General features: G+C 42.9%; 1 protein-coding gene across 10 annotated transcripts in view; it reads right to left on the bottom strand.

Annotated features, from left to right (window-relative positions):
* CASK (calcium/calmodulin dependent serine protein kinase) overlaps positions 1-23,205 on the bottom strand; it is a 417,331-nt gene that overhangs the window by 113,366 nt on the left and 280,760 nt on the right. For all 10 annotated transcript variants that reach the window (XM_073566047.1, XM_073566045.1, XM_073566050.1 and 7 more), the window contains 2 exons: positions 14,736-14,813; positions 4,488-4,568 (listed from right to left, as the gene is read on the bottom strand). In XM_073566047.1, coding sequence (XP_073422148.1) covers positions 4,488-4,568; positions 14,736-14,813 — 159 coding nt within the window. The remainder of the gene's footprint in view (positions 1-4,487; positions 4,569-14,735; positions 14,814-23,205) is intronic.

Raw genomic sequence — 23,205 nt, forward strand, 5'->3', positions numbered from 1 at the left:
AATTTAATGACATGATGAGATGAAAGTTTATTTTTGTATCACTATATTGTAATGATAATCTGCTTTATGAAACATTAGTATAACTTGGAAATAATATTCCTAATAACATTCCAAGAAAGCGGGCCTGATCGGCTCTAGACCTCCTCTCCTGAATCCATTCTCGAGCAGTGAGGTAATCTGCAATTAACAGTAATCATTTCCCAAAGGATGCAGAAATCAATAGAAACTATTGTTTGGCGGGGCGCTTACATGCCGGCTGGCACAGGCACTAGACATTTTCCCTTGTGTTTTTCCTCAAAAAGAAAATGTTCTACAATTCCCTTATCGGAGATCTGGCTCACACAATATCCCTGTGCTTGCAAATTGTTATTCTAAACCTGTGATTAAGGATATAAATCTAGAAGAAGAGAGCACCGAATGTTAACCACCTAGTGGAAAATCAGGCACCGACAGAAACTACTACAGAACAGATGTTAGATTTCTACTACGTAAATGAATCCAGCCAAACCAGATTCAAAGAGATATCAGTACAATCGAATGACGACTTACATTCAGCCCCAACACAAGGGCCTGCTTAGTGGCATATGGAGTGCTGGAAAGCCAAGCCTATTAACAGTTTCAATAGCCATAAGCCAAGTATATGGTACTCTTATCAGGGTTACAGGTATGTGTTAGGACCAACATTGATGCAAATCAATTCGCAGTACCCTGTCCATCGTCCACAACCGTAATCTGTGGCCACTAGATGGGAGACAGGAGAACTGCCTCGTACCTGTGGTGTCACACATCATGCTGTAACAATGACATCACGCCAGGCTGGCTAAATGAAAGAGGAGCCGGGGATGCCATCAGGTACAAGGCAGTCCTCATGGCTCTTGTCCAGTAGATACGGGTAACTGACACCAACTCTAGTTAAGACACAAAAAAAAGTATGCCATATTCCGCAGTATCTGAGGATGGACTGAGTCCCATCAAAGGCCTGGAATCCCTGCATAAAAATGAACAAGTCATCATTGCCTATACCCCCAACAGTAAGAAAAGTATCCCCTTTCTTCAATTACAATGAAGAACATTGATTACAGAATTAAAAACACATACATTTCAGGAATATGCTGTCTTGTATAAGGAAAGTACATAATAACGAGATCGTTCTATTATAACAATTGCCTAAATAAAAAGAGAGAAAAAAAAAAGTTTTTGTACAGTGTTAGCCAGTTGAAAAAAAGATTGATTGCGTTTATTGGGAGAAACAAAATAATAATCTTGTACTTATGTTAGTTTTGCAAGCCATTAAAATGTATCATAAGTGAGGTTACAAAGAAAGCTTTTAGGACTACTTAGGTCTATCAGGCTGTTATGACTCAGCTGTCAGGTGACCCGGGGCTCCTTCCCAGTCACTGAAACTAGTGGGCACCCTAGCTCGCCCTATTCCCCGGGTTACTTCTGAAGGTGAAGATGCCAGGGCCTTATCTCCTGAATCCACCCTTCGTCTGTTCTCTGAATCCGCCCTCAGTCTGCTCCCACCCAGGGAAGAGGGGAGCAGCCATGCACTGCAGTACATCAACTAGACGAACAAAGGCAACTGAAAAACACCAGGCATACAAATATTCACTCACATATAACAGAGGAATGCATTGGGGAGTGGAGGATGGGGAAAAAACAAACAAACTAAGAGGAGTTAAGGGAATTATTGCACTTACAAATCCAAGCAACAGTCACAGATAAATCCACCAAACACCTCCTTATATAACTAAACAATTATCCTCTCAGCCATGCAGCATAAGCTTGCTCTGATGTGTTTCAGTCAGGACTCAGATTATATAGGGGATAGAAATGGCTAACCGAGCTCAGCTGAGAGCCCAGACTCCAAGAGCTACCAACATGGTTGCTTAACCCCTTTACTGCCAAAAGAAATTTACACCGTTTAAAAAGAAGGTGAAGTGCTTCCAACTCAAACATGCTATGATTCTATGTCCTGTTTCTCCAATATAGACCCCCAGTAGGACAAATAATGCACAAAATTAAGTACATCACAGTGAACGAGGAATATGTGAATGTCCCATGAATATTTTAGTCCTGCTGTGCATTGCGGATCTGTATCCGGTCTGTGGTCATTACATGAGTACAGGTTTTGGAGCTCTTCACATTGTAAGTATAAGTTCCTTTTGTTGTACCAGAGGTCACTGAGATTCTGATATTTTTGGACTGTTTTCTTTGTGTAGGATATGGTGAAGTTTTATGGTAATTTTGTCTGAGCACTTCAAGTGGTGGGCTGTAGGTCAACAGAAGAATATGATTGTTTTCCCCTTTTTCTCCATATCAAAGTAGTCAACTTCTAGTGACCCGATCATCATTGGAAGGGAGATGGTGTCCTGGTTTAAAATTTTAGATGAGTTAAGTGTTCATCCGTCTGTTGGGTTGGAGCAGATACAATTGCATCTGATGGCCTGGAGGTAGACAATGGACTTTTTAATGTGTTTCGGGTGGAAGCTGTCCCATCTGAGATGAGGGCTGGTCACTTGGTTTCCGATACATCAATGTCTGGATTGAACCACTTTGAACTTTATGGTGGTATCCAGAAAGTTGATTTCTGTATTTTTGAGTGGTCCAATGTCAAGTTTATGGAGGGAAAAAAGGTATTGAATCTTTCATGAAATTTTACAAGCTCTTGTTAAGATTCAGCACAGATCATTAAAATGTCATCGCTGAAACTGAAAGAGGACAAGGGTAATTAATATTATCCCTTGATTATGTAATATCTTTGCTTTTTGTGCATATATTTGTGTTTCTTTAAATAGTTTGTTATACCATGCCTGAGGAAGAGACCTAAGTAGTCTCGATAGCTTGCTTTGTAACATCCCTTATTTTATTTTTGCTAGCCATTAAAAAGGTATCACAACTAAAAGATTATTTCATTTCGCCCACTGAGTTCAGTTACATAAATGGTACAAGAAAATAATGTGCCATTTGCCCATTAACACTTTATCAAAGATTACAGTGGACGGTCCCCATGTCTTTATCAGGGACTGACAACCACCATGTTTAGATAGTTAGACAGCAGCAGCCGCCAGGTGCACTCCCACAAATTTATCTTGGGAAAAGATGGTGTAACGGGGCCGCTGAGGGGTCTGCTGCTGCCCTCCAACACCACAGATTCCTGACTACGTTCGAACTCCTCATAAATATAGCGAACTTATAACTACAAGCTAAAATCTTTGTTATATGCAAAAAGAAGGATGCCATTTGAGCTAATGGACCTCTCCTCATACATACATGCTCATATGCAATAATTGACAGTCACATACATGCCCAGGTCTGCCAATATAGAAAATCTATGCATATAAAAATAAGATGGGAGATCTATTCATTTTGCCAGTACTCAAGTGAGTAAGCTGTAAAAATAGCTCTAAAGTCTACATTGAGACAAGTATTCGTGACCCTGAAGCCCCTCAGAGGCTACAGAAATACCGCATCAGGCCTCAACATGGTATCTACCAGTATTTATACCAAAAAACTGACAAACACATTGATACATGAGAAACCATATATACATTCAAGACAGTTCTCTAATGCAGATGCAATTTTTCCATATTTAGCATTTCTGCTTAGAAACAGGTCTACACTTGATCTACGTTCATCTCTGAATACTGTAGACTTAGGCTGGTTTCACACTGGCATTTTGTTGCGCAGCGTTTGCGGCGCATACGTGCGCATGCGTCCCTATCTTTAATATGGGGGGCGCATGGTCTTGCGTTTGCATGCTTTTTCGTGAGCATGCGCTTTTTCAAGGTGTGCGCCTTTGCGCACCAGACGCAACCTGTTGCATTTTTGGGTGCGCTGAAAGGCGTAAAAAAAACGCTTGCGCACGGAATGCGACAAAATAACGCATTACAGTCTATGGGAACGCAGGCGTGCGCATGGACATGCGTCGTCTGCGTTTTCGTGAGCATGCGTGTTTGCCGTAAAAATGTGTACACTGGTTTTAACCACTAATGAGTGCGCCTAGAAAACGCCAACACATGCAAAAACGCACAATGCGGTTTTTGCATGCGTTTCTATTGCGCACGATGCGCTGCGCAACAAAATGCCAATGTGAAACCTGCCTTACCTAATATTTATATTGTATATGGGAAACTAACAAGATGTGGTTTTCTAAAAGGTAACTGACCATGTATAATAAAATATAATGCATACAGTGCTTTGCTTCCTGGATACAGTTAAGTATTTCACAAATGACTGTGGTTTGGTAAGCAGTTTGCTATTAGTTATGTAAAATGGAAGATTACAGTGAGAATATCATACCGTAATAATGATGCTAGTTTTGAGCAATTGCAAACCTCAATTTTCTTTTTGCCTAATTTGGGGGTGGCACAATAGTCACCTTGTTGAAGCATTAGTCCTACTGTACCCTACTAGGGGGTGGATGTAAATATGGGAGCTGATGGGAAACAACTCTCCCACCCAAAAAAGAAAGAAAACTTGCTTACCATGAAATGAGGCTGTGTCAAAATACGCTTCAGCTCTTTTGCTTCATTATTCTCAGGGTAGCAAGATATTTCTTCCAAAACCTACAGTTAACAGCAAAGTAAGAGTTAGAGGTTTCACTTACAGCAAAGAATGAGAAGTTATTATACTTTTGTATAATCCAGAAGATTGAGTCCACGACCATAGTGGTTAAATTACAAGGCCACTAGGTTGACCTCTCTATTCCGCAGCTGCCCACGTCCCTCGTTTTCTCTTGCCTTGTTTATAGAGCTAAACAATGACAAGTCATCCACGGCACAGACTTTGGTGGCCAGTCACACCTCTCGAGGTTTACATGTATGACAAATTTCCACACTTTCCCATAAAATGACTTTACTACCTAATGTTTCCTTTACAGAGAATCTTCCTCGACAAGAGCTGCGCCACGAAAACGACCCTCAAGTCCTTTAGGGAATAACCTTGTTTGTGTCTCAATATTAAACAAACATTGTACATTAAGATTTGATACCATTTTTAAGATTTTAAGTATTAATATTTAGATATAACAATTGAAGTGTGTGTGTGGGGGGTCTTTTAACCAAATTTCCACCAGGAATAGATTAAGTAAATGTAAGAGGTTATCAGAATATAACTTATAGCAAAACCTCTACATACCAACAGCCCTAATCGGAACTCATATATACTACAGGTGATAAGTTTTTCATGGCTGAAAGGGTCATGAATGGATAAGATAGAACTTTCTAGAACCTGAGCCATGTGATCCTATTTAGTACATATAAAAATGTAAGGCATTTGCTACTCATTTACTCTATTTAATTTGCTTTATATATCAATTGTTCCAGCCATCCCAACGCACGTTTCGTTAGGTCTTACGTTGGGGCGGCGTGGACACTTAACGAGCGGCACCACATATCTGTAAGTACATTACCTGTATCCAGGCCTTTCCTGTCTAAAGTCACTGGAGAAGTTAACCCCCTCTATTACTGTGTTACAATAGGACAGGTCTTTTAAACACGTGTATTATACAATGGGTACAGAAAGTATTCAGACCCCTTTAAATTTTTCACTGTTTCATTGCAGCCATTTGGTAAATTCAAAAATGTTCATTTTTTTCCTCATTAATGTACACTCTGCACCCCATCTTGACTGAAAAACAAGAAATGTTGTAGAAAATTTTGCAAATTTATTAAAAAAGGAAAACTGAAAAACCACACGGTCATAAGTACTCAGACCCTTTGCTCAGGTTGAGTAGAAGCATCCTTTTGAGCTAGTACAGCCATGAATCTTCTTGGGAATATGATGTAACAAGTTTTTCACACCTGGATTTGGGGATCCTCTGCATTCTTCCTTGCAGATCCTCTCCAGCTCCATCAGGTTAGATGGTGAACGTTGATGGACAGCCATTTTCAGGTCTCTCTAAAGATGCTCAATTGGGGTTAGATCAGAACTCTGGCTGTGCCAGTCAAGAATGGTCACAGAGTTGTTCTGAAGCCAGTCCTTTGTTATTTTAGCTGTGTGCTTAGGGTCATTGTCTTGTTGGAAGGTGAACCTTCGGCCAAGTCTGAGGTCCAGAGCACTTGAGAAGAGGTTTGCATCCAGGATATCTTCGTACTTGGCCGCATTCATGTTTCCTTCAATTTCAACCAGTCATCCTGTCCCTGCAGCTGAAAAACACACCCATTTCACTGTTGGGTTTGTATTGGGCAGGTGATGAGCAGTGCCTGTTTTTTTTCACACATACCGCTTAGAATTATCACCAAAAAGTTCTATCTTCATCTCATCAGACCAGAGATTCTTATTTCTCATAGTCTGGAAATCCTTCATGTGTTTTTTTTTTTTTAGCAAACTATGCAGGCTTTCATGTGTCTTGCACTGAAGAAAGGCTTCCGTCGGGCCACACTGCCATAAAGCCCCAACTGGTAGACTTTGTGGAACTTTCTCCCATCTCCCTATTGAATCTGTGGAGCTCAGCCAGTGATCTTGGGAGTTCTTCTTTACCTCTCTCTCACCAAGGCTCTTTTCCCACGATTGCTCAGTTTGGCCTGACGGCCAGGTCTGGGAAGACTACTGGTGGTGCCATACTTCTTCCATTTAAGGACTATGGAGGCCACTGTGCTCTTATAGTAACTTTGAGTACAACAGAAATTCTTTTCTAACCATGGCCAGATCTGTGCCTTGCCACAATTCTGTCTCTGAGCTCCTTGGCCAGTTCCTTTGACCTCATGATTCTCATTTGCTCTGACATGCACTGTGAGCTCTTATATAGACAGGTGTGGGCCTTTACAAATCAAGTCCTATCAGTTTAACTAAACACAGCTGGACTCCAATGAAGGAGTAGAACTATCTCAAGGAGGATCACAAGGAAATGGACAGCATGCAACTTAAATATGAGAGTCTGAGCAAAGTGTCTGAATACATATGACCATGTGATATTTCAGTTTTTCTTTAATACATTTTTCAAAAATGTCTACATTTCTGTTTTTTTTTAGTCAAGATGGGGTGCAGAGTGTACATTAATGAGAAAAAAAATGAACGTTTTTAAATTTATCAATGGCTGCAATGAAACAAAGTGAAAAATTTTAAGCGGTCTGAATACTTTCCATACCCACTGTATATGGACCTTTGCAATTCGTAACTATGAGCATTTATCCCTGCATCAATATTAAGCAGCCTTTCTGATACTACGGTTCATTTTTCTATTTTAAATATTTAATAACATTTTAAAGGTTATATACGATTTTCATATGACCCTCATCTGTTGGGTCATGTAGAGTTGGGTCATGTAGATGTGGCCCACTTCAAGAAAATAAAGACCAGAGGAAACTCATTAAAGCACTGGTGCTGGATTTAACAGGCAAATTATTTTTTTGTATATAACATTTCTTGCTACATCGTCAGTATCTAAAGTCACAAACAAAACTTTTCAAATTTGAAGTGTTCAAAACATTTCACTATATTGTACAACAATCCTTACTCCCAAAGTCCCTGAAAGTTTCATTTTATGATGGGCTTATTGATATATAGTGCAGCAAGAAAACATTTGTGCTCCACATCACTGCCAGATGTCTCACAGTCCTACCTGTTCTTTGAACAAAACTTTATATTACCTAAAGAGATGTCAGTCTTGCTAGGAAACATTTCATATTTCATCTTACAGAAAGAAAAAAAAATATTTTTTTTTTCCAGTCCTCTACGTACTGGCTTACACAGTACAAAGGCATTTTCCCAGTAGGTAGAAAACCAGACATTCTGTTTAGCATTTTCCATCTATCTCACCCCTCAAAAGAAAGCCGATCCATACAAAACTCAATGCAGAAGGGTGCAAGCCTCCGGGTACCGACTCCGTATGCTCCATTTAGATGCAAAATGGCAGCACTCCAGACGTGAGATAGTGAAAGAAACGGTGGTGTTTATTAACCCATGTATGCAATAGTGAGCCTTGAGATATACTCGCCGATTGAAGAGCGAAAACGTAAATACATGGGTGAATAAAGAACACTCACCATCACATTTGGAGTGCTGCCATTTTTGCCATATGCATACACACAAGGAGGTGTAGGAGCGCTGGATTTTTGCAGGATGTGCTGGATTTTCGTGAGGCCCTAGTATTTTTTTTTTTTCCTCAATTATTTTTATTGAGGTTGAACAAGAAAACAAGTCAAAACAATGACAACCATAGTTACAACCACCATATATATGAAACTAGGGGAACGAGAGGAGAAAATAAGGAGCAGAAAGTGGGGACTGACAAATGAAAAACAGGAAAGGATGGGGGGGGGGGGAAGGGGTGAGGGGAGGAACAGGCTGTTCTGCAGTACAGTAATATATTCCAAAAAGGAAAGAAAACAAACAACATCCAATATCTAATATCCGGCAGCTTAATTATATACGGCTAAGCAGAAGGAGCGGGGCAACCGTGGAGTGTCTACTATGTATCCAGGGGTGCCAAATGTTCTTTATTATGGCGGTCATCGAGTGAGCTAGTGCTAGTTCAAGCTGGCAGTGAGTGTTAATTCTATCAATTAGTCCTGCAAACTCTGGGGGGGGTGGGATCTTTCCATCTAGCCGCTGTCAACACTCTAGCAGCTATCAAAATATGTGACAGCGTACCTCTAAGAATATGAGGAATTTCGTTCAGGCCAATGTGTAAAATGGCCTGGCTTGGGGTCAGAGTCATCTGGATACCCAAGACTTGTGAGATCAATAAATCAACACTCCTCCACCAAGGCTGGAGCACCGGACAGGACCACCAAGTATGCTCAAGAGTACCTCTCATCCCACACCCTCTCCAGCATTCACCAGACCCACCAGCTCCAAAATGTGCCGTTTGGACTGGGAACTGGTACCATCTCAGGTGCATCTTTTCCAACTGCTCCAGATGGTTCACACATGAAGAGACCCGTATAACTTCACACAATCCTTCCTCCCAGTCAACAGGTTCGGAGAGAAAACCCAGATCCCGCTCCCACCTGATCATATAGGGCAGTTTTGTATTATCCGGCGGGTCATTCAGGGCTCTATATAATAATGAGATACCTCTCGGGCCAGAATCAGGCAGCAGAAAATAACCGTTAACGGTGTTATTTAGTTGTGAATTGAAAAAAAAACGAGGCCGGTGAATTATGCAACATATGACGTATTTGTAGGCATTGGTAAAAACACCTCCGGGTGGCCGGAAACTCAGCAGCCAGTTGGTCAAACGGTATTAACCCACCACTCCCCACTAGGTCTCCCAGACTCACAATTCCGGCAGCAACCCATGACTGAAAATTAAGGTATGGAATATGCATCTCAAGGGCCTTTAACGATATGGAGTGGCGTGATAGTTTAATAAGAGATGGGACCACTGTCCTCCAATGATGTAGCACAGCTTTCATAGTTGGCAAAAGTGGGGAATATTTAGTAGTTTTAATAGCTTCAGCCTCCAAAATATATCGGGTAGACTTGGCGGTAGCATAATAATTTTCTATTTTAAGCCATTTATGGTCTCTGTCCGCTTGCCACCAGTCTCTCAGTCCCGTCATTATAGCGGCTTTATGATACTTTATCAAGTTTGGTACCCCCAGTCCCCCTTTTTTATACGGGATATACATTTGGGCCCTGGAGATCCTAGACTTTTTATATGACCAAATATAACTATATGCCATAGTTTGTAATCTTAGAATTCTTTTTTTAGGGATTATCATTGGTATGCACCGGAGTAGGTACAATATTTTAGGTAGGACAATCATCTTAAAGGCATTAATCCTTGCAATCCAGGAGGTCTGGACAGCATGAAGCTGCTCCAATTGTTTCTTAAGCTGTATTTCCAAATTAGTAAAGTTCCTATCCACAATCTGCTCAGAACCCGTCAGTGTAATGCCCAAATATGGAATACCCTCTCTCATCCACTTAAACGGAAAAATGGCCTCCAGCCTAGTCTTTGCCGCACAAGGAACCGCCACCGGAAACAGGGATTTTGTGGGGTTCAGTTTATAGTATGAGACCTTGCTAAATTCCCCAAGTTCACAAATAATCGCAGAAAACGAAGATTCTAAATTTACACAGGATAGAATGACATCATCGGCGTATAGACCGACTTTGTGCTCCACCTGTCCAAATCCCAGAAATGCCCGCCGACATTCTAATGCGCTCAGCAAGCGGCTCCATGCACAGCGCAAAAATAACAGGCGAGAGCGGGCACCCCTGTCTCGTACCGTTCGTGATCTGGAACGGGCCAGACAAGAAGCCAGACGTCAAAACCCTGGCGCAGGGGGTCGAGTACATGGCACAGATTGCGGATAATATAGGGCCCGACAGTCCAAATTTCTTCAGGACTGCTCTTAAATATCCCCAGTGCACCCTGTCAAAAGCTTTTTCAGCATTAAGTGACAGGAATGCACTGGGTTGGCCAGACAGCTCAGATATTTTAATCAAATTCAACATACGTCGTATGCCATCCTTCGTCTCCCATCCTGCAACAAAGCCCACCTAATCTGGTGACACTATAGTCGGTATAATTAGTTTCAGTCTAGATGCTATGATTTTAGTAAACAGTTTGACATCTGAATTTAACAAAGCAACGGGTCTGAAATATCCGGGATGTGTGAGTGATTTCCCCGGTTTTGGTATAGTGGAAATAGTAGTCTTTAAATTAGGGGCCATCACAGTATCAGAGTCTCTCCAGAGTGTGAACAGACGCTGTAGATATGGTGTTAATTGCTGAGAAAAGGTCCTATAATAATCATTCATTAAGCCATCCGGGCCTGGGGCTTTATGAAGTTTAGTCTGTTTAATCGCCTGCTGAATTTCTGCAGCCGCGAAGGGGGCGTTTAAATAATTTAATTGGTCAATGGTAATACATGGCAAATTAACAGAATCTAAGTATGCATCAATAGATGTTTGGTCAGGTTGAGGGGTGGAGGCATCATCTTTTACATTATAGAGGGCAGTGTAATATTGAGCAAAGGCTTGCACTATGTCCCGTGGGTTCCTAAGGGCTCTACCTTGCTCATCCAATATGTGGTCAATTCGTGACATGACCTCCCGCTTACGAACTCTGCGAGCTAGAAGCGCTCCCGCCCTGTCCCCGGTAGCATATAAGTTAGTTTTAAGTTTCCTCATATTGTATGCATATTTGTATAGGAAATTTTCCCTTAGTTTAAATCTAATTTGGGAGATCTCCTCAGAGACGGAGGGCGTATGTGCAGCCTTATTAATAGCATCTAAATAATGTAAACGGGAGAGCAGAGCCTCTCTACTGGCTTCTCTTTTCTTCTTTAAATATGAAGCTTGTTGTAGGAGAACCCCCCTAACCACCACTTTGTGAGCAGACCAAAGGGTCTCATCAGAGACCTCCCCATTATCGTTTATTTGAAAGTAGCCCTCCAGCTCCGAGGAAACCCTATCAACCACCTCCCCCCTCAGCAGCAATGAGTCATGAAGACGCCACCTGAACGTAGGGTCAGCGAGACAGGAGCGTGGTCAGACCAGGCGATTAGGCCAATAGTGGCATTTAGACACCTGCTTAGGGTCGCACTATCTATTAAGAAATAGTCGATACGGGAGTATGTGGAGTGCCTAGGAGAATAAAAAGTATAATCTCTTTCCGATGCGTGTGAGTATCTCCAAAAATCATGCAGGTGAAATTCATGGGATAGGAGGTTCAAACCCCTCCTAGATCTCTTCCTTCCTGAAGAGCAGTCAAGGTCCGCATTCATGGGGAGATTGAAATCACCACATATGATATTGCTACCCTTCGCTTTTAAAGAGATATCATTAAAGGAAGTTGTCAAAAATTTGTGTTGGCCTTCATTGGGAGCATATACATTTGCACCTCTCCATTTAGCAGGCAAGTGACTGTCAAGCATCTACCTACGGAGTCAGCATATTGTGATAACAATTGAAATGCTATTGTACTTTTCACCATAATGCACACACCAGCCTTTCTGGTCTGACCAATAGCAAAAAACATGTGGGGGAAGTGAGCGTGTCGAAGCCTGAAATTATCGGCTTCCAATAGATGTGTTTCTTGAAGGCAGACAACATCCGCCCGTGACCTCCCCACCTCCCTCCACATCATAGAGCGTTTTTCAGGGGAATTTAGGCCCCTAACATTCAAGGATAAGATTTGTATACTCATAATACTGATACGAGAAGTTCACAGTGCTGCCGGCAGAATGGAACTGCACACTTAATATAGTCACATTTAGCATGTTAGAACCAACATGTCTACAAATACACTGAGAGTCCATTGTAGCACATAGATGCCTGGGTATTTGGGAGGAAAAGACCTGGAAGAAGAAATGGGAGCAGATATACTTACAGACGGGCCAGAGTATTGACCCGAAAGGATGCCAAAAAGAAAACAAAAAAGAGAACAGACAAAAAAAGAAAGGAAAAGTAAAAAAGAAAAAGATAAGAAACCAAAACATAGTCAAATATACGAGAGCCACTTGTATAAACATCCAGAACAGTTCGGACGATCCGCAGATCAAGGATCTACGAGGGGGGTGGAAGTGAAAAGTTCACGGACCAAGGCCCACTAGGAAGCGTAGCTGGAGAGTCCAGTTATCCAGACTCATACCATGCAGTACAGTCAAGCCATAGACCACTCCGAAGCCACCTTTCGACCCGTGTCAGCTTGTCTCGGTGAAAAAAGGATCTTCCAGCTCGTGAGCTTCTCCTCCGCTTGCTTAGGAGAGGAACAGACGACTGTACTTCCGTCATGAGTGATGAAGAGCCTCACAGGATTGAAACCCCACCAATATTTCACGGAGACCTCCGTCAAGGCTCTGCAGACGTGGGCATATTCCCGCCTCTTAGACAGCGTAGCAGCCGACAGATCTGGGAAAACTTGCAGTGCCTGAAACTCAGAAGGAAGCTCAGGAGGATTTCTTATTTGTCTCAGAAAGGTCTCTTTAGTAGTATACAGGTGTATCCTTGCAAGAGTGTCCCTGGGGAGAGACGAATCCAAGTGCTTGGGTTTGGGCGTCCTGTGGACCCTGTCAACTAACAGGTCCCTTGGGGAGAGCGATGGCAGGACAGCTTGCATATAGTTTTGGAGGAAGGGGGCCAGATCTTTATCTCCTATAGTCTCTGGGATGCCTCTTATACGAAGATTATTTCTTCTAGATCTGTCCTCCAGATCGTGTATTTTATCAAATGCCCCTGACAATCTACCTTTCATGGCTTGATTCTCATCCACAAGAGCGTTGATAACAGAAACATACTCAGACATCTTGTTTTCTAAGTGGTCTGTACGTGCTCCTAAAGAGTTAACTTCTCCTCTTATCTCCTTTAAAATGTCCTGCATGTCCTCCCTTAAAGAAGTGCGTATAGATGCCAGGAAATCCCTCATGTCCCCCCTAGTCATAGGTGCAGAGTTACTGTGATGTGTATCTGCTGAGGTCTCACCTCTCTCTGAGCCCTGGGAGGAACGAGATGATCCTGAGGGAGGGGAAGCTGCTGCCATTTTCCCTGCTGCATGTGCAGTCTGAGTCCTCAGAAAGAAGTCAGGCAGGAGCGGAGGAGAAGCCTTTCTCTGTGTCCTACCACGGGTCATCATGTGCCTGGGGGTGTTAGGAAGCCGGCGGTGCACTGCACGGCAGTCGAGGAAGCCGCTGAATGCCGATATGAGCCGATGTAAGTCTGGAGTCACTGGAGCTCTGGAATCACACTCCCTCCATCTTCAGTGAGCAGACCCCGCCCCCCAGGCGCTAGTATTTTTATGCTACTCACTTAGTGGGATAAATAACATGATACATTTAGATTTTTGATTATTATAGATGCATCAATACCAAATCTAAATCGCTGCTAACTTCTTAATGGCCTACAACATACATTTTCTTCAAAGGTCGCTAATGAGTGTATGAAGTGGGTTCGGGAGCTGAGCCCGCCTCATATGCGGCACATGTCGCTGTAATTTAACCACATAAATGTCGCTGACAGAAAGGGGGAAAAACTACGACAATACGGTGCATGCACACTTGATCCCGTGACGGGATCACCGGGAACCAATGTATTACTAACGCATCTTGACCCTCCTGTGAAGCTCAGCTTCATAGGAGAACTGCACGTTTCAACTATATACTTTAACACAGTGGAACGCAGGTTCAAGTCCTATAAGGTACTATGAAATAAAGTGAAAAAAAAAAGATTAAAAATAAAATAAATGCTTAAATCATCTCCCTTTGAAAAATAACGAAATTTAACAAATGTGGAATGACCCTTTTTGGGTTGCTGCATATTGGTGGTAGTTGAGGGCTTAAGAGAAAAAAGTTCCTCAATACATTCTTCATTTACAATTAAACCGTGCTTGGATTTCTACAAGTCTTATTAGCTGTACGTTATAATGAACGTCATCCAAATGATAAAATAAACATATTAGCAGTCAGGCATGGCCTAATTACACAGCTAATGGTAATTGGATTGACATCAATAATTTTTGCATTTTGCTAGCTAATTTAACAGGCAGGATGTGTCAAAATGATTATAGTGTTGAAAATCCCGCATAAAAGATAAAAAATACCTATAGAGGAATAATAAGCACATGTACACATAGAAGCCTGATTACAGCTATATTATAGCGCTTTATACTGTACTACGAATGACTTGTCCTACAAGAATCCCTCAGACCAAGTGACCAGGCGTCAGTCACTGCTCCAGCTCCCAGCCTGTACATTCTGAACAGACCGGAATCAAGACTTTATTCAATAACAGAAATCGGATCAAAATTGTGAACAGTAACAAGGAAAAAAAATGCTAATTACCTCTTTGGCTCGCTGCACAGCATCACTCGGAGGATTCCTGATTTGTGGCGAAGACTTCGTATTGATTTTGTCATAAAGCTAAAAATCAAATGACAAGAATAAAAGAATCAAGCGTGGTCCTGCGATCAGACATGATACAATTAAAAGCCCGATTTTTAATCATGCGGAGGATGCAGTGTTTTAAGTAGTTTGCTTCTACTTGTTCTTCAGCACATGGAAACGCTGAGAATCATGTACAAAGTCCTTCCTAATGTAGTAGAAAGTTTCCTGCAGTAATAGCCGTCTCGAGGAAGCTTGAGGAAGTGATGAAAATCCCTAATTAAGCCCTGGCAAGCTGTTTTTTTTTCCCTGCAAGGAATGTGAAGACGTAAGATTAGGCCACAACTGCTTCCCTGTTACCATTTATGAACTAGAACACGGTGGAATATATTTCCTCTACAGGATGGCACAGCAACAGAATCTCCGCCAAGGACCGTCATTAAAAATATTCAGGACTGCACGAGTTTCATTTACATAAATCAAATGTAGTCAATTTATCAATTTAGTGCAAGACACTGCACACAAACATTACTCACACGCACATAGCACAGGAACATCTCCAATAGGTGCAGAACCATGATCGGCAACACAAGCTCCATATTACTATCATTATAACCAATTTACAAACAAAACACTACCAATTTAATAAAGTAGGAAGAAAAAATAATGTCTATACACTCACTGGCCACTTTATTAGGTACACCATGCTAGTAACGGGTTGGACCCCCTTTTGCCTTCAGAACTGCCTCAATTCTTCGTGGCAGAGATTCAACAAGGTGCTGGAAGCATTCCTCAGAGATTTTGGACCATATTGACATGATGGCATCACACAGTTGGCGCAGATTTGTCGGCTGCACATCCCTGATGCGAATCTCCCGTTCCACCACATCCCAAAGATGCTCTATTGGATTGAGACCTGGTGACTGAGGAGGCCATTTGAGTACAGTGAACTCATTGTCATGTTCAAGAAACCAATCTGAGATGATTCGAGCTTTATGACATGGCGCATTATCCTGCTGAAAGTAGCCATCAGATGTTGGGTACATTGTGGTCATAAAGGGATGGACATGGTCAGCAACAATACTCAGGTAGGCTGTGGCGTTGCAACGATGCTCAATTGGTACCAAGGGGCCCAAAGAGTGCCAAGAAAAAATTCCCCACACCATGACACCACCACCACCAGCCTGAACCGTTGATACAAGGCAGGATGGATCCATGCTTTCATGTTGTTTACGCCAAATTCTGACCCTACCATCCGAATGTCGCAGCAGAAATCGAGACTCATCAGACCAGGCAACGTTTTTCCAATCTTCTACTGTCCAATTTCGATGAGCTTGTGCAAATTGTAGCCTCAGTTTCCTGTTCTTAGCTGAGAGGAGTGGTACCCAGTGTGGTCTTCTGCTGCTGTAGCCCATCTGCCTCAAAGTTCGACGCACTGTGCGTTCAGAGATGCTCTTCTGCCTACCTTGGTTGTAACGGGTGGCAATTTGAGTCACTGTTGCCTTTCTATCAGCTCGAACCAGTCTGCCCATTCTCCTCTGACCTCTGGCATCAACAAGGCATTTCCGGCCACAGAACTGCCGCTCACTGGATTTTTTTTCTTTTTCGGACCATTCTCTGTAAACCCTAGAGATGGTTGTGCGTGAAAATCCCAGTAGATCAGCAGTTTCTGAAATACTCAGACCAGCCCTTCTGGCACCAACAATCATGCCACGTTCAAAGGCACTCAAATCACCTTTCTTCCCCATACTGATGCTCGGTTTGAACTGCAGGAGATTGTCTTGACCATGTCTACATGCCTAAATGCACTGAGTTGCCGCCATGTGATTGGCAGATTAGAAATTAAGTCTTAACACACAGTTGGACAGGTGTACCTAATAAAGTGGCCAGTGAGTGTATATACGTGTCTATAGTAATTCCTAATTGTCAAATCGATGGTAGCTTTCATTTAGTAGCTTACTGGACTGGCCACTTATGCATACATAAAAGATAAAAAAAAACCCCACACATTACAAGTTACAGTAACGCCGCTTGTTTTCATTCTAAAGTAACAAAGGAATTAATCTCCATTGAAAAACAGTTATAGTGATAAATGCAAATTTAATAACTTACAGCACCTCTTCATCCTGAGAAAAAACATGAAGTTACGCTGCCTAGTCATTATTTGCTTTGCAGCAGCCAACAGATCAAGCATCATATCACAAGACCTTTATTTTTAGCCACGGGTTAACCTAGATCACTAGCCAAGGACTTGTACTCTTCATTAAATAACCTGGAGCATATAATAACACACACACACACATTATATATATATATATATATATATAAATATATATATTGTAAGGTAGCGCTGTCATTCAAGTAGGGGATACTCTCTTAGCAGCCACAAAACCAGATCCGGCACGGGTTTTCCATAAAACAATCATAGTCCATGCGGTTTATTAGGCATCATAAACCCACAGCAGTAACAAACTTCATAACATCAGCATAGCGTCCATGACAGAGTTCAGCTCTGTAATCCCTGTGGTCACACAGGTTATGCATACACAGGCTCTTCACCCTCAGTTATCTCACCCGTCAGGGTTCACTCATGGTTCCTTCACCCTGCTGCAGACGTCCATTCCCTCCAGGGAATTACCAGGCACGTGCAGCCATTACACACAGCATTCACTTGCTGTCAGAATGCAGCCCCATCTCTCTCAGACGGGACCTTCCAAACGGACCAACCAGGTCCCTGCATTCACTCCATGTGACCTACCCTGGCTACCTTATATGGTCCGTAGCCACGCCCACCGGGTCACATGACTATGACCTCATCACAGGTCCTTCAACCACTCACACACTTTACAATAACGTTCTTAAACACACCCCCTGGGTGCGTTTGTAGGTAACTGGGTCCGCCCGTCTCCCCCAGCTACCTGGAGACTTCTCCCTAACAAATTGAAACAGCACCTCAGCAGTATTACTGCTGATCAACACACAGATAAGTCTCCATCTCAAGGCCACCCACCTTGAGATACATAATGGTCATTCAGGATTCTGCCATTCATCCTCTCTCCTAGGACATCCACACAGCGCCCCCTAGCGGACACAGTGGTCACTACACACACACATATATATACACACATACCGTGTTTCCCTGAAAGTAGGACCCCCCCGAAAGTAAGACAGGGTGGGGGTTACGGGGGGGTCCTTCAATGTAAGGCCTCCCCCGAATGTAAGGCAGGGTTGGGGGCCGCTGTGAAATGTAAGGCCCTTACCTTTGGGCCGCCGCTGTCCCCCATTGGGTCCCCAGGCTCCAGAGGTGTCCTCAGGTGCAGCTGGGCAGGTCCAGCGCTCATGGGGTTAACTCGCCGTGTTAACCCCGCAATCCGCCCAGCTCAATAGCTCATTGGCCGCCCCTGTTCCCCACGTCACAGCCGGCCCCCGGCTCGAGCACTGATTGGTCCAGCAGCTCGGGCTGTAATTGGCCGCCCCAGCCCCACGTCACCGCTGTTTCCCTGCTGATTGGCACAGCGTTCCCTGCAGCACAGGCCTTCCGCACCCACAGCCGCACCGCAGAGGAAAACGTCCAGCATTTAAAAACCAAGTAGGGAAACATGTACTGTATAGGGTATGGGGCTGTGTGCAGTGGGATACGGCACTGTTATGGGGTGTGGGGCTGTGTGCAGTGGGATACGGAACTGTTATGGGGTGTGGGGCTGTGTGCAGTGGGATACGGCACTGTTATGGGGTGTGGGGCTGTGTGCAGTGGGATACGGCACTGTTATGGGGTGTGGGGCTGTGTGCAGTGGGATACGGCACTGTTATGGGGTATAACAGCATGTTAATAAATGTTAATTTATTGGTTAAAAAGAAATTGTCATTTTTTTTCGGCTAATGGTAAGACCTCCCCCGAAAGTAAGACAGGGTGGGACTTTTTGGGGTAAAATTAATGTAAGACAGGGTCTTACTTTCGGGGAAACACGGTACATATATATACACATCCAGAAATATTTGGTCAGTGATCGAATCTTTGTGATCTGCAAGTCACTTTTTTTTTAAAATTAAACAAATGAGATGCAACTGAAGTGCATGCTTTTGAGTTTATTTAAAAGGCATGGAACAAAAATATCCTGTGGCATTGCAATCGCTATTTTTACAAAAAGTCTCCTTATTTTAGGGACTCAAAAGTAATTGGACAAATTAACATTTACCATAAATAAAATGTTCTTTTCTAAATACTTTGCCAGAAGTCTGGAAGCCATAGACGCCACTAAACATTGGGCTCCCTCCTCTGCGATGCTTTGCCAGGCCTTTAGTGCAGACGACTTCAGTTGTTGCTCGTTTGTGGGCCTTTCTGCCTTAAGTTCGGTTATAAGCATGTGAAATGCTGCTCAATGGGGTTGAAATCTGGTGATCAACTTGGCCACAAGTTAAAGGCCATTGACAGTGGCATTTAAAAACAGGTTAACAATATAACGCCATCCACGATTGTTAGCGGTAGGTCCTGGCTATAATACACAGACACCGCCTGTCGGATATAGGGCGGGCTCACTGCGTGGGCCAGCTCCATACACCCACTTCCGACTTGCACCGCATATATATTGCACATGTCGTGAAAGGGTTACAATTAGTGATGATGGAGTATACTCGTTGCTCGGGTTTTCCCGAGCATGCTCAGGTGTCCTCCAAGTATTTTGGCGTGCTCGGAGATTTAGTTTTTGTCGAAATAGCTGCATGATTTACGGCTGCTAGACAACCTGAATACATGTGGGAATTCCCTAACAAACAGGCATTCCTCACATGTATTCAGCCTGTCTAGCAGTCGCAAATCATACAGCTGAGACGACGAAAACTAAATCTCCGAGCACGCCAAAATACTCGGAGCACACCTGAGCATGCTCTGGAAAACCTGAGCAACGAGTATACTCACTCATCACTAGTTACAATCTCTTGGGTTGCTGTCGCACTATGATTTGAGTCATTGACCATCTGCACTGTCGAGCTCCATCCAATCAAACTTTCTGCATTTGAAGTTGTCAGAAAGTATCGCCCTGTACACTTAGCAATTCATCCGGCTACTTCTGTCTTCAGTCACATCATCAATTAACACTAGTGACCCAGTGCCATTGGAAGCCATGCATGCCCAAGCCACCACACTTCCTCCATCACGCTGTACAAAAGGATGTGGTGTGCTTTGGATCAATACTTTCTTCTTCCCATCATTCTTACACAGGTTGATCTTAGTTTCATCTGTCCAAAGAATGCTTTTCCAGAACTGAGGTGGCTTCTTTAGATTTTTTTTTTTTGCAAAGCCTAATTGTGTGTACCTTGTGGTGAACTCTCTCTATTTGCGCTCATGAAGTCTTCTCTTTCTGGTAGACTTGGATAGTTAAACATCTACTTCCTGGAGTGTGTTCTTCTCCTGGGTGGATGTTGGGAAGGGTTTTTTTCACCTTGGAAAGTATATGGAGATCATCCACAATTGTTCTCTTCTGTGGACATCTAGGCCTTTTTCAGTTCCAAAGCAGCCTAAGGGTGAGTGCACACAGTGCGGAATCATCTGCGGATTCTTCCGCGCAGATTTGCAGGTTAAACCGCAGGTAAAGTGACCTGCGGATTTTCCCGCGGTTTGACATCTGGACAATGGGACAGGTGTCAAACCTCTGCGGAATCCGCAGAAAGAATGGACATGCTGCGGATTTAAAACTGCAGTAAATCCGCGCGGAAAAATCCACCGCACGTGCACAGCGGTTTTTAAGTCCCATTGATTTGCATTGTACTGTACAATGCCTGTGGATCTGCAGCGGATCCGCAGAGGCAAATCCGCTGCGGATCCGCAGCAAAATCCGCACCATGTGCACATACCCTAAGAGTGCAGCTATATTATCCGATTTATATTTACAAAATGTTATTGAAATCTCAGAAAGTACATCTGTAAAGCAGCCTTTTATAAGTGCAACTCCATGGAAATAAATGGTGCCATTTCTTTGAGTTAGTATATATTCAGAATTTCCAAACCACCACAATACACAAGCAAATTAGTTAAATGCCTTTTATGAGTCGTGCAATAGTAAGTGCTAAAGCTCAGATTCTCGCTGTACTGCCGCTGTGTAATGACCTTGGGCAGTAATCATCCCCATTTAATGTTCTCTTCCATAAAGGAAGGCGGTAAATTTCCTGCTTGTGAGCGACAAAGTCCTCTCTTGGCTGTTATCTATTTATTGTGGAAGCAGGTTTAGCTCAGTCAACAGTGAACAGGATTAATAAGCAAAGTAATGGCTTCGACTTCCTACGTAAATAATGCACAGTATAACAATGCTTGATGAAAAGATGAACTTAAGTCCATTACCTAAACTTTCACCACAAGTCTTTACAAAGTACTCATTAGTTCAGATGTCATTTCAAGGGCTATTCCCATGTTTAGAAGACACATTGGTAACTTGCTGATATGTAGGAATCCAGACGCCGGGAGCCCCAGTAATAGCAAGAATCGGGCTCTGCAGAGACCCATCTGAGTGGTGGCCAGACATGTCCAGCACCGCGCCATTCATCTTCTTTGAGATGCCGAAGATCGCAGAGTACGGCAATTAGGTTTATTATAGAAAAAAGGCAGGAAGATAAGGATTAAGTAAGACCCACTACCCTGAGAAGCAAACAGATTATTAAGACTCGTCCTGTTAACAAGCCTCTGTAAGCAAGAGATCCTAAGGTCAGTAAAGAAAGCTGGAGTAAAACACAGCACTGTGAAAAAACTTCACATATTCTGGCATTTATAAGCCTATTTTGGGCAGCGTCATCAAGATGGCCTGGAGCTGGGGAAGAGCCAGTAAGGGATGGGGCATGGCTACTTCTGCCCAACAAATTCATCAATAGTGGTTGCGTTTCTTATGGGAGAAATGTTACTCCAATCCCTGACTAGAGTAACATCCCTGGCGAGGCGCAAGCCACTGCTAAATTGTGCCTAGATCATTAAGGTGTACGCCTCTTAATGATTTTGGAGCACCTTCTTCATGTATGGGTCTGACGAATGCCAGTCTCAAAGAATCAGGGCCTTTAAGGTTTGTACTAAGTTTGGAAGCCATCCCCTATTCTTATAGGGGATATGTTTTGGGCTGCTGTTGGGTCAACACTTGGGTCCCCAACTGAAGAAAGAAGGGCCTCTTCTAAATAAAGTGGAGGCCGAGCAGGCTCACCTCTAGGTCATTTATTCTCAATGGAAGCACCAAAGATAGCTAGGCACGGTTATTTGGCAACTTTCAGCACTTTCAAATTAAATCAGCCATTGCTTGGAGTCCTAAAATAGTTAGGAAGTCCGGTTTGGAGCTCCTATTGTAATGTATAGGTTACCCCTGTGTAACCAATCATGGAAAACCCACTGTAAGAAAATAGGAATAAAATGATCTAAATCAATATACAGTGCAAAAGTTTTGGACAGGAGTGGAGAAATGCTTAAAAGAAAATGCTTTCAAAACTTCAAGAGTTAGCATTTAAACCAAAAATAAAGTGAATGAACATAAGAGAAGCCTAGAGTAAATCTATATTTGGTGTAACGACCCTTTGTGCAAAGGTACCTAGAAGAATTGATGCCATTTCAGAGGCAGTATGTTTTTTTTTTTTTTAAAGTAACAGTTGTGAATATTTTTCTAAGTTACCGCAAATTGGCTGAATGTTTGATTGTGACGGCTGTGGGTGTGGACCCACTACGCCACTGGCTGGGCTTACTCTGGAAAGGCATAACTAAGGGACTACCAAAATTTGTCTTCACTACAGCCTTCAATGGTGAGGGGCACCTAGACTAAGCTTAAGTCGCTAAGGTAGTCACCACGCGTCACTCCAGGGCACTCTCGGACCTGCAGCAGCTGACCTGCGGGTCAAAACAGAAATACGAGGCACAGAGGGTGAAGACAGATGTAGTCAAATAGTCCAAAGTCATGGCAAGGAGAACAGGTTCAAAATACAAAGCCACAATCAGGAGCGGAAAGCTCAGACAAAACGAGTATACAAGCAATTAGAAATAGGAGAGTCAAAACAAACATGCACCTTGGTAGACGACGGAAACTTATTCTGTCACAGGACAATGACCCCAAAGTGCAGCCCGTGGGTCACATCTAGCGCTCTGGTTGTCCTGATGACCGAAACAGCCAAAGGGCGATGTCAGCATACGCTATTCTACTCAATATTAAGAGTTCTGTCCAGCCATATAATTGCTGTCTATAAGGTCTAGTCATTTTTTAGGTCTTCGATTATTACAGACATTGTATTTTTGTGTGTATTAATCCTTCATATATTTCATACTGTAAGGTAACAGCACCACCTGCTGGCCGTTTAATGCATAGATTCTAGTTTAATTTGCAATGTATTGTGGGATTGTTCCTGTTACATCAGTCACTGTGAGGGGAACAGCAGCCATTATTCCTCCATGTGTCTTAGGAGAAACTACACCATT

Source organism: Dendrobates tinctorius, unplaced genomic scaffold (assembly GCF_039654945.1).
Source record: "Dendrobates tinctorius isolate UK_male_01 unplaced genomic scaffold, ASM3965494v1 ptg000016l, whole genome shotgun sequence".
In the NCBI taxonomy this organism is placed as follows: domain Eukaryota; kingdom Metazoa; phylum Chordata; class Amphibia; order Anura; family Dendrobatidae; genus Dendrobates; species Dendrobates tinctorius.